Genomic DNA, 14,993 nt, shown 5'->3' with positions numbered 1-14,993 from the left:
TATATATATATATATATATATATATATATATATATATATATATATATATATATATATATATATATATATATATATATACATTATTTATTCAATTAGAAATAAATATTGGGCTCCTTATTTGCTGTTTCTGGTGACAGACTTGGCGGGTTTTGAGCTGGCGGGAACACCGCACCAGTCCTGGCAACCCTGGACTCTTTCCTGGTGGTCAGTTGTGTGCGAGTCTTCGGTGGTAGAGGAGGGCTTACTTTCTTACTTCCTAACGGGTGAGTATAGAAGGTTATTCAGTACACACACACACACACACACACACACACACACACACACACACACACACACAATGAACTACACACCTGCACTGGGAGGCCATTAGTGCCTCTGGCCGCGATGGGACCACGTACACTCACGTGCAAGCTCACGTGCATACCTGTCCGTGGCTGCGTCTGTCAGATCCCGGCGCACGACACGCCAGCAGCCCCGACCTGACGTCATGATGCCTCCAGTGCCTGTTCCTGTGTTGATTATGCCACCACTGCTACTACTACTACTACTACTATTACTACTACTACTACTACTTTTTACATATCAGAAACTTATATTAATCAAAGTATAATAGTCAGTGTTGTTATAGTATTACGGTTATTCGAGGTCCATATTGCTACAGACAGATTAATCGGTGGATGAGAGTTACACACACACACACACACACACACACACACACACACACACACACAGGGATGCGCATTAGTCGAAAAAAAATGGATATCGCACGGCTTTTTTTGTGTGCATGTGTGTGTGTGTGTGTGTGTGTGTGTGTGTGTACGGTATTCCCTTGTTGACTTAATCTACTATTGCTTTCTCTGCCGCTCACCTTTTTGGCCTTGGTGGTGGTGGTGGTGGTGATGGTGGTGGTGGTGGTTTATTTGTCTCCTCCTCCTCCTCCTCCTCCTCCTCTTCCTCCTTCTCTCTCATTCTATTATTATTTTTATTTCTCCTCCTCCCCTTCTTCGTCATCGTAACTACTAACTCATCTTTTTTTTTGCTTTCCCGTCCTCCTTCCTCTCTTAAAACGTCGACAAGGTGACTTTATAAGCGCGGGTAGGAAAGGAACAGTGTAGAGTGAAGAGTGCTTAACAATACATAACTTAAGCAACAGAGTGTTTACCTTTAATAACAAACAGTGTGGCGGCATTTCCTTCGCGTCTTTATATATATATCTTTTTTTTTTTACAGCAAGGCAGGCAGCTCAAGGGCAAACACAAACGCAATAACAACAACAAAAAAAAAAGAGTTCGCTAGACACTGCTCAGGACTAAAGTAGAAAGAATTAACGAGGGGCCAAAAGAGTGGTCAATTTTTGGTTTTGGGGTTGTGCTGTGTAAGATGCCGCGGTTTCCAGACGGTAGGAAGGTAATGCTCTGAGTCTGTGGTGAAGGAATAGCCTTAACTTAACCAACACACTGTACCTTTGATATTAAGTGGTGTGGTAGTATTCCCTTCGCTGCCTGAGGTTGTGTTTCGTTAGATGAGGTCTCCAGACGGTAGGAAGGTAATGCTCTGAGTCTGTGGTGAGGGAATTGCTCTAACTTAACCAACACACTGTACCTTTGATATTAAGTGGTGTGGTGGTATTCCCTTCGTTGCCTGAGGTTGTGTTTCGTTAGATGCCGAGTCCAGACGGTAGAAAAGCAATACTAAGGAGTTATTGAATAGTGAAGGGATAACTCAACACATAACCAAAGAAACACAGTGTACCCTTAATATAACCTGGTGTGACTTTGTTCCCTTCTCTGCCTGGTTGTTACGTAAGATACGGTGCCCAGACGTTAGAGCGCAATACTGTATGGTGAAGGGATAACTCAACACATAACCCTTAATATAACCTGGTGTGGCCTTGTTCCCTTCTCTGCCTGGTTGTTACGTAAGATGTGTTGCTTAGACGGTTAAAGAGCAATACTGTATGGTGAAGGGATAACTCAACACATAACCAAAGCAACACAGTGTACATTTAACATTACGTGGTGTTTCGGTATCTCCTTGTTACCGGAATTTTTGTTGTGTAAGATGCCGTGTCCAGGAGAGAATGCTGTCTGTCGGGGCTTTCCAGATCAGCCGGGCGATAAGACTTCACCTCCCCTTCCTGTTCCTCCTCCTAGCCCTGCCGTCACCCACCACCACCACCACCACCTTGCCCCTTCCATTCCCCCACCCCCACCTTCACACTGCGCCGCCACTGTGCATGACCGCTACCACCACCATGCATTGCAACCCTCCTGTTACCCTTGTAGCACTGTCATGACCATCGCATCACCAAAATCATCACCACTACCACCATCTCCACCATTACCACCATCACTACTATATAGCTAACCTGTACCTCCATACTCTGCCACCTGCTCCACCACCTGCACCACCACCACCACCAGCATCACGCGTCTCCTCTCACGTGCCCTTGACGCCACCACCACCACCACCATCATCACCACCACCTCCGACACGCAACCTGCAGACAACAATAACAGCAACAACACCAATTCCACTGTCGCTACCACTACAACACCACCACCACCACTAAAACACCCCCACTCCCACCTCCAAGACCACCACTATTACAACCACCATCAACACCACCACCACAAACACCACATTAGATTTCAAGTGTTCGCAGGTGAATGATTTTGGGGCAAAGGTGAAAGTCGGTCGTTGTGTTACCTGGCTGTACCCGAGAATGAAGCTTGGCCTTTTTTTCCTCTCCCCTACGTGTCCTGCCTGCTGAGAGAGTTACCAGCATGCCCACTTACAACTCTTCCATTAGGTCTGACTCGAGGACACAGATGCAGAAGATACTATCGTAGGAAGTCGTATTAATAAACTCGTACGTGTGCTGACTATCTATTGAGGTCTTGCCTATATGCTCACCTCCAACTCTTAACAGGTCTGAATCGGGAGCAGCTCAGCCACGGCGAGAGTAGTATCTCATGCAGGTTGTATACATAAGCTCATACGTGTGCTGACTATTGAGTGAGTCTTATCCACATATTCACTCCAACTTTTCCGTCAGGTCTGAGCAGAGAAGCAACACAGCCATGGCGGGAGTGTGTTGGGCAGGGCGTGCGAGGCTCCTGCTGGTGGTCGTGGCCGTGCTGGCGCCTCTCCCGGCCGCCGCACAGACACCGCCGTTAAGGAGGAGCATCGTCAACCCTGACTTCCGTGAGTGACTCCTCGACGGGTGTTGTGGGTCGGTATTCTCAGACGCTTCCAACCCTCACATCAACTGTATCTAGAGGCCGAAAAGGAGATTAATTGGCTTCGCACGAGTGGTTTTTTTTTCACCATCATGGCACAGATGATTGGTCAAAGTAGCAGAAGGGTTATGCTCGTGAGGGGCCCTTGGCTGACGAGGGTGTTGTGATAGGTTTTTCCGTTGGTCAGCACGTCAGGCGTGGTGGGGGCTTATGGACGTGGGGAAGCTAGGGCTTATGTGCTGGGCGCCAAAAGTGGCCATAATTTTCATGACGTTTCGTCCTGTTATATTTGTGTTGGAGTGGCCGAGGCTGGTGAGGTGTGCTTTTAAGTCTCCCAGAATGCATTCATGGGTTCAGGTATGCGCAGCAGTTCATAGAAGTCAGGAAACATGATGCAGCCTCTCTTGGGGGGTGCAAGTGGCGGCAATATCAGTGGGCCCGAGGGTATGTATTCATTAATTTAACAGAGCGAGTGTCGTAGTAGTGGAAGCCGTCGTGCATTATGTGTTGATTCCTTTTCCTCACTGCTATTGCCACCCCTACCTGACACTCACCCGTCCTGTTCTGTTGGTAACACGTGTAGCCGGGCATCTGAGGGCCTTTTTTTTTTTTTTTTTTTTTTACAGCTAAGGAGACAGTTCAAGGGCGTAAAGGAAAAAAAAAGCCCGCTACTCACTGCTCCTGAATAGAGGTCAAAGGAGTGTCCAAAAAGAGAGGTCAATTTCGGGAGGAGAGGCGTCCTGATACCCTCCTCTTGAAAGAGTTCAAGTCGTAGGCAGGAGGAAATACAGATGAAGGAAGATTGTTTCAGAGTTTACCAGCGTGAGGGGTGAAAGAGTGAAGATGCCGGTTGACTTTTGCATAAGGGTTGGGGAGGCCGTGACTGTTAATGAGAATTATGTCTGGGCTCTCGTACGTGTACGCGTCTTTATTAGACTGAAGCGGCTGGTGTGCCAGTGTTGGACATTATGCTGTAATATTTTTGGCTGAGTGGCAGATTGTGTGAGCAACATGGTTGAGTATTAGGGGTCAACTTTTGTTTTTCCTTTTATGTGGCTCCTCAGGCCGTATGGCCACTTGTTTTGGTAGCACATTTGTTATTGTCCTGCTTTGAGGGGGAGTGGTGTGGTGGCGAGGCTTTTGGTCGCGAGAGTTGAAAGAGTAGGGGCAGTGGCGCCTGTAAGGATGCCTGGCTCTCTGGTGACCCGGTGACCGCTTCACTAGGTGATGCATCGCTTGTTTGGGTTTGTGTGACAGGTTGGGCGGAGGAGGTGGATGGGGTGTGTTATACAACTACTCCTGGAAATTCCCACATCTCCTACGAAAGCCAAGTCAAATAAGTATACTTGGGCGCCGAAATGTTTAAGAATGTGACCCTTAACTTGGAGGCAGCTTCCGGGCCATTGCTGAGCACATAAACAGCACTGATCTGTACGTAACAGCTTCGTTAGGACCAAGAAGACGGAACACTCCCGTGTTAGAACAGCAAGGGCGTGCACATGATAAACAAAGAAGAACATGGACGTAATATCTGCGTGAACAGAAGGTGCGCGTCTTGCCATGCTAACGCGAGAGCAGCCTCCGAACAGCAGCAGCTAAGGAGATATGCGAGCAACACCTGACATGCAGACGATGGAAGGCTGCTCCAGAGTTTGCCATTGACAAATGGGTTTTGTTTACATCTTTGCGCTATGCTATGACTAACAGAAATTTCCTGCGTTGAGTGCAGCCATTGACCGGTAAAGGTAGAAATGTTCGCTAATATGAGTATGTGTTGCCCCTCCTTCAATCCTGCTCCCCTCAGCGTGTGGCATACCCTACGGACCCAACGGAGAGGTGCCGGTAACCTCAAGACCGAAGAGGCAGATCATCTTCCCGGACGAGGAGAACTACGCGACTTACCTGGGGCAGCTCTTCCTGAGGGACGGCAGCAGCATCAACCCCCGTGAGAGCGAGGTGCGTACCGAATGGGACTTGATGGGACGATGATGATGACGAAGAAATAGATGACTGAGCAAAGTCAGAAGTCAGATGAAGAGAGAGAGAGAGAGAGAGAGAGAGAGAGAGAGAGAGAGAGAGAGAGAGAGAGAGAGAGAGAGAGAGAGAGAGAGAGAGAGAGAGAGAGAGAGAGAGAGAGAGAGAGAGAGAGAGAGAGAGAGAGAGAGAGAGAGAGAGATTTACAATGATTTCCACGGCAGTTCAGCCCACACGGACCCTCGGGCTGTCATTGCTTGTGTTGGTGAGCGAGTGGCTGCACTCAGCACTATGAATTCAACAATTTCCTCTTAAAGAATCTTTCTCCCTCGTGTAGGTCTGGTAATCTTATTTCTGTTTTTATTGAAGTCACCAACTTAGCATCATTATCCCTCACGCACGCCTGTTCTCTGTGCACGAGTTACCCCTCACCCCTTGCTTGTCTGGTGACCCTCAGGCGTCTGGGGAGGGGCAGGTCCTGACGGACGCTTTCTGCGGAGCCGCCGTCATCAGTGACCGCTTCCTCGTCACAGCCGCCCACTGCGCCGTCAACGAAAAGAACCCGTAAGTGCGCCGTAATCTTGCTGCCTGGTACCGCTATGCTCATGATAACTGCTCTCCTCACTCTGCGAGCTGAATGTCCTCTCCCTTACCATTACGATCTTGCCCCGGGCAAGATTGTAATGGTAAGGGAGGGGATTAACGAATACAGTGACGAAACATGAATGTATCGATCGTTATTGAATTCGATAATGACTTTCAGTGTTAACGAAACCGTTTAATTTAATAGAAATGTTAACGACGTTAATTAACGATTAACGAATGCACGATTTCGTGCAAATCACCGCAAATATCAACCTGACATCTCGTCCCGGCCAGTTTTAATATGGAATATCTCTTCCTTTCCTTGCTTTCCACTTCTTCCCCAGTCTCTTCAGGATCACTCACCAGTACCAGTTTCTGCTTGATTCCGCACATCAGGGTCCTACGCCTCATTCTCTTCCCTTCTTTATCTCCCACTCCTTCCCTCAGTCCTGTCAGCATTACTTCCTTACTCGAACACTTCCGTGCTTCCCAGCCCTCCCCCAGCCTCTTGAGTACCAGTTACAAACACCCGTTCCTGACTGACTCAACTAATCCCGCCGGTGTACCGGCTTACCGACGGTAAACCGGCGACCATATACGATTTTCGATTTCTCCGACCGGCTACTGCAGCAGGTCAGCATACGGTACCGACAGCAGACCTGCGGCACGTCGACGATCAAACACGGTCGTTGGCACACCCAGTTGGAAGGGTGTACAGACGCCCGTCCAGGTATTTTTGATCTTTCCTGCGTTTGACATCGCCATGGCTTTCCTCAGCTCTCGTGAACGTGAGATTGAACTCCTGAACATACCTGAACATACCCAGATTAATTCTTCTCTGCGTCCATGCCCTCACCCATGTTGCCCTACGTCTCTTCTGTATTCTTTTTAACCGTCTGTTTTCCATTAGATATACAAGCATCAACAAACTTTGGTCACTGTCCATGTCCAATTTCAGGAGTTCAATCTCACGTTCACGAGAGCTGAGGAAAGCCATGGCGATGTCAAACGCAGAAATGATCAAAAATACCTGGGCGGGCGTTTATATACCGTTCCAACTGGGTGTGGCAACGAACGTGTTTGATCCTCACCGTGCCGCTGACCTGCTGCAGTCGCCGGTTGAAGAAATTGAAAATCATATATGGTCGCCGGTTTACCGGCCGTAGGCCACCGGTAAGCCGCCGGTCTACCTGCTGTAGACCGGCGGTAAGCCGCCGGTTCCGGCAATATTGCCTATTTTGCCGGCGGTCAGGCCCCGATTGGGTTATCGGGAGCGATCGGGACCGGGACCGGGAATGTGTGCGAGGGGCTTAACAGTTCCTTGCTCTCCAGTCCTCCCCCAGTCTCTCGAGTATCATTTTTTACCACTACCAGCTCCTGCTTGACTCAACTAATCCCGCACATCAGGGTCCTGCGCCTCATGCTTTTCCTTTCTTTATTTCCCACTCCTGCCCTCGATCCTGTCAGCATCACTACCTCACGCTAACATAACATTCCTTCACTCTGCGCCTGTCACAGCTTCACAGATTTACGACGTAGCAAGCCATTGTCTGGTCTGCCAAAATAAGCGGTTCCTGCTCCCACGGTGCGCTCTTATCAATACCGTTTTGTGCTGCCTTGTTTACTTTGCATCCCTGTATCCTTGTGTCCCCAACTTCCTCGTGTGTCCCTGCGTGTATTTTGCATCCTCGTGTATCCCTGTGTGCCGTGTCTTCAGTGTGTCCCTGCGTGTATCCCTGTGTGCCGTGTCTTCAGTGTGTCCCTGCGTGTATCCCTGTGTGGCGTGTCTTCAGTGTGTCCCTGTGTGTATCCCTGTGTGGCGTGTCTTCAGTGTGTCCCTGTGTGTATCCCTGTGTGGCGTGTCTTCAGTGTGTCCCTGCGTGTATCCCTGTGTGCCGTGTCTTCAGTGTGTCCCTGCGTGTATCCCTGTGTGCCGTGTCTTCAGTGTGTCCCTGTGTGTATCCCTGTGTGGCGTGTCTTCAGTGTGTCCCTGCGTGTATCCCTGTGTGGCGTGTCTTCAGTGTGTCCCTGCGTGTATCCCTGTGTGCCGTGTCTTCAGTGTGTCCCTGTGTGTATCCCTGTGTGCCGTGTCTTCAGTGTGTGTCCCTGCGTGTATCCCTGTGTGCCGTGTCTTCAGTGTGTGTCCCTGCGTGTATCCCTGTGTGCCGTGTCTTCAGTGTGTCCCTGCGTGTATCCCTGTGTGGCGTGTCTTCAGTGTGTCCCTGCGTGTATCCCTGTGTGCCGTGTCTTCAGTGTGTGTCCCTGCGTGTATCCCTGTGTGGCGTGTCTTCAGTGTGTCCCTGCGTGTATCCCTGTGTGCCGTGTCTTCAGTGTGTCCCTGTGTATCCCTGTGGGGCGGGTCATCAGTGTGTCCCTGCGTGTATCCCTGTGTGCCGTGTCTTCAGTGTGTCCCTGCGTGTATCCCTGTGTGGCGTGTCTTCAGTGTGTCCCTGCGTGTATCCCTGTGTGGCGTGTCTTCAGTGTGTCCCTGCGTGTATCCCTGTGTGCCGTGTCTTCAGTGTGTCCTGTGTGTATCCCTGTGTGGCGTGTCTTCAGTGTGTCCCTGCGTGTATCCCTGTGTGGCGTGTCTTCAGTGTGTCCCTGCGTGTATCCCTGTGTGCCGTGTCTTCAGTGTGTCCCTGCGTGTATCCCTGTGTGCCGTGTCTTCAGTGTGTGTCCCTGCGTGTATCCCTGTGTGGCGTGTCTTCAGTGTGTCCCTGCGTGTATCCCTGTGTGCCGTGTCTTCAGTGTGTGTCCCTGCGTGTATCCCTGTGTGCCGTGTCTTCAGTGTGTGTCCCTGCGTGTATCCCTGTGTGCCGTGTCTTCAGTGTGTCCCTGCGTGTATCCCTGAGTGCCGTGTCTTCAGTGTGTGTCCCTGCGTGTATCCCTGTGTGCCGTGTCTTCAGTGTGTCCCTGTATCCCTGTGGGCCGTGTCTTCAGTGTGTCCCTGCGTGTATCCCTGTGTGCCGTGTCTTCAGTGTGTGTCCCTGCGTGTATCCCTGTGTGCCGTGTCTTCAGTGTGTGTCCCTGCGTGTATCCCTGTGTGCCGTGTCTTCAGTGTGTGTCCCTGCGTGTATCCCTGTGTGCCGTGTCTTCAGTGTGTGTCCCTGCGTGTATCCCTGTGTGCCGTGTCTTCAGTGTGTCCCTGCGTGTATCCCTGTGTGCCGTGTCTTCAGTGTGTGTCCCTGCGTGTATCCCTGTGTGCCGTGTCTTCAGTGTGTCCCTGCGTGTATCCCTGTGTGCCGTGTCTTCAGTGTGTCCCTGCGTGTATCCCTGTGTGCCGTGTCTTCAGTGTGTCCCTGCGTGTATCCCTGTGTGCCGTGTCTTCAGTGTGTCCATGCGTATCCCTGTGCCGTGTCTTCAGTGTGTCCCTGCGTGTATCCCTGTGTGGCGTGTCTTCAGTGTGTCCCTGCGTGTATCCCTGTGTGGCGTGTCTTCAGTGTGTCCCTGCGTGTATCCCTGTGTGGCGTGTCTTCAGTGTGTCCCTGCGTGTATCCCTGTGTGGCGTGTCTTCAGTGTGTCCCTGCGTGTATCCCTGTGTGGCGTGTCTTCAGTGTGTCCCTGTGTGTATCCCTGTGTGCCGTGTCTTCAGTGTGTACTCATGTCTGTACCTTCCCTCCCTTGTTTTCAGGATCAGTTCCGTTCGTCTGGGCGACATCGACCTGAACAAAGACAACGAAGCCAACTCGAAACCAAAGGATTACGATATTAAGCAGATCATTTTGCATCCTGGATATAGGTAAGCCAACACACATACACACACACACACACACACACACGTAATGACCCTTCCGCTGCGGAAAGCCACTAAAACCCACCTGGCTTGTTGGGTTCCCTTGAACCGAATGGCAGAGCGCGGGTCTCCCGTCTGGCTGGTCGCGGGTTCAGTCCCCGGTGTCAGAAATTTGCTTCACTCTCCTCGGACGAGATGAATTTCCCGTGTGTTTGGTGACACTGACCACCGATTTTTCCATTGTCGTCCTCGTGTTGAGCCACACTGCGGCGTGGTGTTGGGAGTCTCAAATCATTTCGAGGGCGGAGTCAGTAATACGTAAGTCGCTATAGTGAAACCAGGATGGCGAGATTGTTTTGCGTTGGCCCCGCGGGTCCTTTCCTCCCCACCGCTCCGCCGCACAGCCCCAAGACCTGCCCCTTCCTCTCATGTGTTACCGGTAGCCAACACATGAGAGGAAAGGATAGGTGCTGGGACTGCGTGGCGAAGCGGCGGGGGGAAAAGAACCCGCGGGGCCAACGCAAAAACGATGTCGCCAGTCCTGTTTCACAATAGTAATTACCTCGAAATAGCACTGAAGTGGCTGGCAAGAACACTGAATCGTCGGGTGGGGCCACGCGCCCTCCCTAACAAGCAATCCTCAAATGATATTTGCGTCCATATTCAATACGATATGTCGAAATATTTAAAAAATATGAATATAATATATGATATGCTTAATGCTATTAAGATATGATAGAATTTCGACACACATTCGAGTCTTGATATATAAAAGAGTTGCTCCAGTCTAGTGATTACATAACCTATCTCCATTTTCCCTTAGTAATGTCCGTTTCCTTTCGCCCTCCGCCCACCAGGGGAAACACAACGGTGCGACACTACGACCTGGCGCTGCTGCAGACCTACGACATCATCGAGTTCAATGACGTGGTGTTCCCTTACTGCATCCCCAAGGCGTCCCCGCCGCCCGGCACCATTGTCACGGCCTCTGGCTACGGTCTCTATAACGCCAGTAAGGTTCTGCTCCTTGCTTCTTATTCTTGCTCTAATCAGTTTTCTTCTTGTTCTTCTTTCGTCATCTTCATTTCAGTGTGCATGATATATCAAACGGTGTCAGTAATGGTGTCAAGAGTACCAGTATATCAAATCATATTTAAAAATGTAATAAGATCGTTGAGTAAGGATCGTTCAAAAGATCATTCTGGGGAGCCTTGCCCCTAAGCGCTGGCCCAGCTGACCCCTCGCCTTCACCTCTCCCTTCTCCAGCGTCGGCGTCGCAGCACGTCCTGGAGGCCAACTTCACGATCATAGACACAAAGGAGTGTGAGGACATCTACATAAAAAATTTCCAAGATGATGCCCTGCGACTCAAGTACCCGAACCTGCTGCAGAACACCGACATTATCTGCGCCTTAGACGATGTGTCCGACGCTTGCCAGGTGAGAGCGAGATAGAGGGATAGATAGGGAGATAGAAAGGTAGACAGAGAAAGAGTTGTAATACCTCACACGGTCACACCCACTCCTGTTCACCTGACACTCATGGCTTTTTCATGGTCTCAGGTTTTTCTTCTCTTCTTCGCTTATGGGTCATCTTCTCCATTCTTGAGGTCGGACCTGCGTATTGTAACCATTGTAACCTTCTATGAATTCTGTCGGTAACAATAATCCATAACAATCTTCCAGGGAGACTCAGGCGGCCCCGTCATCTGGAAGAAGGACGGGAAGGAGTACTTGGCGGGCCTCGTCTCGGCGGGAGCAAACTGCCGCGGGAACTTCAAGTCGGTGCTGCCCGGCCTCTACATGAGCACGGCAGTCCACGCGGATTTCATCAGTGCCGTTGTGTTCTCACCAGACCTGACGTCTTAGCCCTAAGTGTGTAATTCACCTCTTGGTCTGCTGCGGGTCTCTCTCGAGACAGCCAGCCGTTCCCCTACGGAAGACCACAGAGCTCATAGTATCGATCTTTGGGTAGGACTGAAACCACTCACACACAACACACCGCGACAACGAGGTCACAACTCTTCGCCTTACGTCGCGTACCTACTCACTGCTAGGTGAACAGGGGCTACACGTGAAAGAGGATAAACCCAACTTATCTTCACCTGGCCGGGGAATCGAACCCCCGGTCCTTCTGGTTCTGAGGCAGACGCACTATCCATTGAGCTACCGTGTGTGTGGGGGGATGGGGGAAGCTTTGAAAGCAGAGGTCTCTCTTCTGACTGTATCCTGCCCGGGGTAGATCAACCTTCCAACGCAACGCTCTTCTACATTGAAAACTATGACCTTTTTTTTCATGGAATCCTATACTATATACACAAATAAGAAAGCTATACACGAGCTTCTTAAGAGGGTGTGTGGATACAACGCAATAAAGTGAATGCTGTAAATGGTAGTCTGATTCTTCCTGAGCTTAGAGTGTTAAGTGCGTACACGCATCACAGTCCTATGATGCGTGAAGCTGAGAAGCAAACTACTGACCCGCACAGTAAAGCCCCGTTCACACTGTGCCGACTCTGGGCCACGACAACCCAGCGACTCCGGGAACACGAGGTCTTGGGTGTAAAATGTTGATATGAAAGGGTCGCACATAGTCTTTCCGACCTTGTGCGACCCTTCCACATCAAGATTTCACACCCACGACCTCATATACCCCGAGTCGCTGGGTTGTCGTGGCCCACAGTCGGCACAGTATTATCAAACTTTCGGGGCTCTCTTACGAACGTTTTTCAAGGCCAGAGACGTCCGGTTGCCACGTTTTTTTTCTTTCACAGCGCGGAAGCCTTGTAAAACTACCGCCAGACTCAGGAAACCACCAGTGGAGATCCCGACAGCTTTTGCGAGAGCTACACGTCTCTCTCTCTCTCTCTCTCTCTCTCTCTCTCTCTCTCTCTCTCTCCAACATACTCCCGCGAACACTCGCCGAATATCCCGCCTTCTGTGCCGCTGACGCAGGGACTCTGTAATTATATTTGTAGGCTATACTGTCTAACATTATACTGTAACGTGCCAAGACTGGGCCGTCAAGGGCCGTGAAGTCTTTTTCACAGATGTGTTTGTTTGTGAATAAAAGCTTCAATCAATCAATCAATCAATCTCTCTCTCTCTCTCTCTCTCTCTCTCTCTCTCTCTCTCACACACACACACACACACACACACACACACACACACACACACACACACACACACACAGAGGCAGAGGAAAATCAGAAGGAAAATGAGAAATTAAAGGAAAAGTTAGACATGAGCTTACCAGAGAAGTTAATAGAAAAGATGGCCAAATCAGTAAATTGTTGGCAGAAATAAGTGACATGAAAGAAAAATTAAAGGAAATGGGTGCTGATCGATATGTATCCAAGCAACTTGAAACTGAAAGAAAAAGAAGAAAATGAGGAAGTGATTGCAAAAAGAGAAGGAGTTTGAAGAGTCAGTTGACAATTTAAGGTAGTGTTGTGCTGGAAGCTTCCCCCGGCGTCTGTGGACCTCTAGAAGGCTCCGGGAGGGGCGAGCAGGGGGGCGGGGAGCAAAGCTCCGCCCGCGCCCCATTGGGCTGCGGCCAGGCGCCAGGCGGGAAGTGTTGCCAACTCGCACATATTTTTGCTACATGTTCTTGTTTGATCTAAAATATACTGTAACGTTCTAGACTGTACTGTTCTGGATATATATAGGAGAAGAATACGAGAGGAGGGCAGTCCCAGTCATAGTAAGCTAGTGGCCAGTGAAGAGTCAGAGTGAAGTGTACTACTAAGGAAGAATATTAAAATACAGAAGCTGTGCAAAGCGTTTACATATCTCCCTCCCACGGAGTCTCCTGACGGCGACACGGAACCCAAGTAACACGTCCGGCATAACAGTAGCTACACTCAGTCAAGGATGAAATAAAAACTACCTTTGCTGAGACACTTAAGCAGCAGGAGGAAATAAAGAACAGTCAAAATGTAGAGCAAAGGCAAGCTAGTCAAGTATATAGACATCACACAGGAAGTCAAAGATGTAATCAGGAAAAATCGTAGATTGATATCAGGGAAACAATAAATATGAATAAATCTGTAATTGGCAAAAAAGAGAAGGACATCCAGAATAAGTTTCAAAAAGATAAGGTTCATCTTAACCCGGTAACTGCGAGGATCATGTTTCTTAATGGTCCCTCCAAGCGAGAAAAAAATAGAAAAAATCACCCCTCACACAAACCATTTCATAATATATATCAAAGCATTTGTGATCAGATTATGTATCATCTATTTTGGGAGGTTTATATGATGACAAAAATTTGGCCCGTCGCTGGTACACGGTAAAGCCACAAATTTGGCCCGTCGCTGGTACACGGTAAAGCCACAAATTTGTCCCGTCGCTGCTACACGGTAAAGCCACAAATTTGGCCCGTCGCTGGTACACGGTAAAGCCACAAATTTGTCCCGGCGCTGGTACACGGTAAAGCCACAAATTTGTCCCGTCGCTGGTACACGGTAAAGCCACAAATTTGGCCCGTCGCTGCTACACGGTAAAGCCACAAATTTGGCCCGTCGCTGCTACACGGTAAAGCCACAAATTTGTCCCGGCGCTGGTACACGGTAAAGCCACAAATTTGTCCCGTCGCTGCTACACGGTAAAGCCACAAATTTGTCCCGTCGCTGCTACACGGTAAAGCCACAAATTTGTCCCGGCGCTGGTACACGGTAAAGCCACAAATTTGTCCCGTCGCTGGTACACGGTAAAGCCACAAATTTGTCCCGTCGCTGCTACACGGTAAAGCCACAAATTTGTCCCGTCGCTGCTACACGGTAAAGCCACAAATTTGGCCCGTCGCTGCTACACGGTAAAGCCACAAATTTGGCCCGTCGCTGGTACACGGTAAAGCCACAAATTTGGCCCGTCGCTGCTACACGGTAAAGCCACAAATTTGGCCCGTCGCTGCTACACGGTAAAGCCACAAATTTGTCCCGTCGCTGGTACACGGTAAAGCCACAAATTTGTCCCGTCGCTGCTACACGGTAAAGCCACATATTTGGCCCGTCGCTGCTACACGGTAAAGCCACAAATTTGGCCCGTCGCTGCTACACGGTAAAGCCACAAATTTGGCCCGTCGCTGCTACCAGGTTAAAGAACATCCTGGAAATCACTATAGGGTACTGCTACAGGAAGAAATATGTGGCAAGGATATTGAGGCATTCCACAGGCTTGGAAAGTTTGAGACAGGAAAAAATAGGCCCATAAAGGTGACATTCCAGAGTTCTTGCATTATGGAAGAGGTATTGAGAAATGCGAATAAAGTCCATGAAGGAGTGAGAAGGAAGTGAGAAAATAGAAGAAAGGAAAAATTACTTAAAAAAGACTCTGGAAGGAAAGACAAAGAATTCAGAAGGCTAAAACACAAGTGCAAAACCAGTGAAAAAAAGAAAACTAGATGTCGAGTGAATATTGAAAAAGAAAATAAGAGGTAGAGCACGAGAACATTGACAC

At 49.5% G+C, this 14,993-nt stretch overlaps 2 protein-coding genes across 2 annotated transcripts in view; one reads left to right on the top strand and one right to left on the bottom strand.

The window, feature by feature from the left end:
• Positions 1–382, bottom strand: part of LOC126982741 (CLIP domain-containing serine protease B4-like) — a 32,183-nt gene extending 31,801 nt beyond the window's left edge. The window contains exon 1 of the mRNA XM_050835057.1: positions 351–382. Coding sequence (XP_050691014.1) covers positions 351–367 — 17 coding nt within the window. The 5' untranslated portion in view covers positions 368–382. The remainder of the gene's footprint in view (positions 1–350) is intronic.
• LOC126982742 (serine protease persephone-like) lies at positions 136–11,923 on the top strand. The gene is made up of 8 exons (XM_050835060.1): positions 136–263; positions 3,059–3,207; positions 5,047–5,198; positions 5,674–5,780; positions 9,433–9,540; positions 10,392–10,546; positions 10,801–10,973; positions 11,220–11,923. The coding sequence occupies exons 2-8, from the start codon at positions 3,084–3,086 to the stop codon at positions 11,400–11,402; spliced, it is 1,002 nt and encodes a 333-aa protein (XP_050691017.1). The 5' UTR covers positions 136–263; positions 3,059–3,083; the 3' UTR covers positions 11,403–11,923.
• Positions 11,924–14,993: the final 3,070 nt, after the last annotated feature.

Source organism: Eriocheir sinensis, chromosome 51 (genome assembly GCF_024679095.1).
Source record: "Eriocheir sinensis breed Jianghai 21 chromosome 51, ASM2467909v1, whole genome shotgun sequence".
NCBI classification, from domain to species: Eukaryota; Metazoa; Arthropoda; class Malacostraca; order Decapoda; family Varunidae; genus Eriocheir; species Eriocheir sinensis.
Note: the sequence above shows the minus strand (reverse complement) of the source record. Positions and strands in the feature narration are given on the sequence as shown.

Excerpts from the sequence above, each read along its gene's own strand:
- LOC126982742 (XM_050835060.1), top strand. The coding sequence starts at position 3,084 with ATGGCGGGAGTGTGTTGGGCAGGGCGTGCGAGGCTCCTGCTGGTGGTC. Across the intron at positions 5,781-9,432 it reads GCCGTCAACGAAAAGAACCC|GATCAGTTCCGTTCGTCTGG; the intron begins GTAAGTGCGCCG and ends CCTTGTTTTCAG. Across the intron at positions 9,541-10,391 it reads ATTTTGCATCCTGGATATAG|GGGAAACACAACGGTGCGAC; the intron begins GTAAGCCAACAC and ends TCCGCCCACCAG.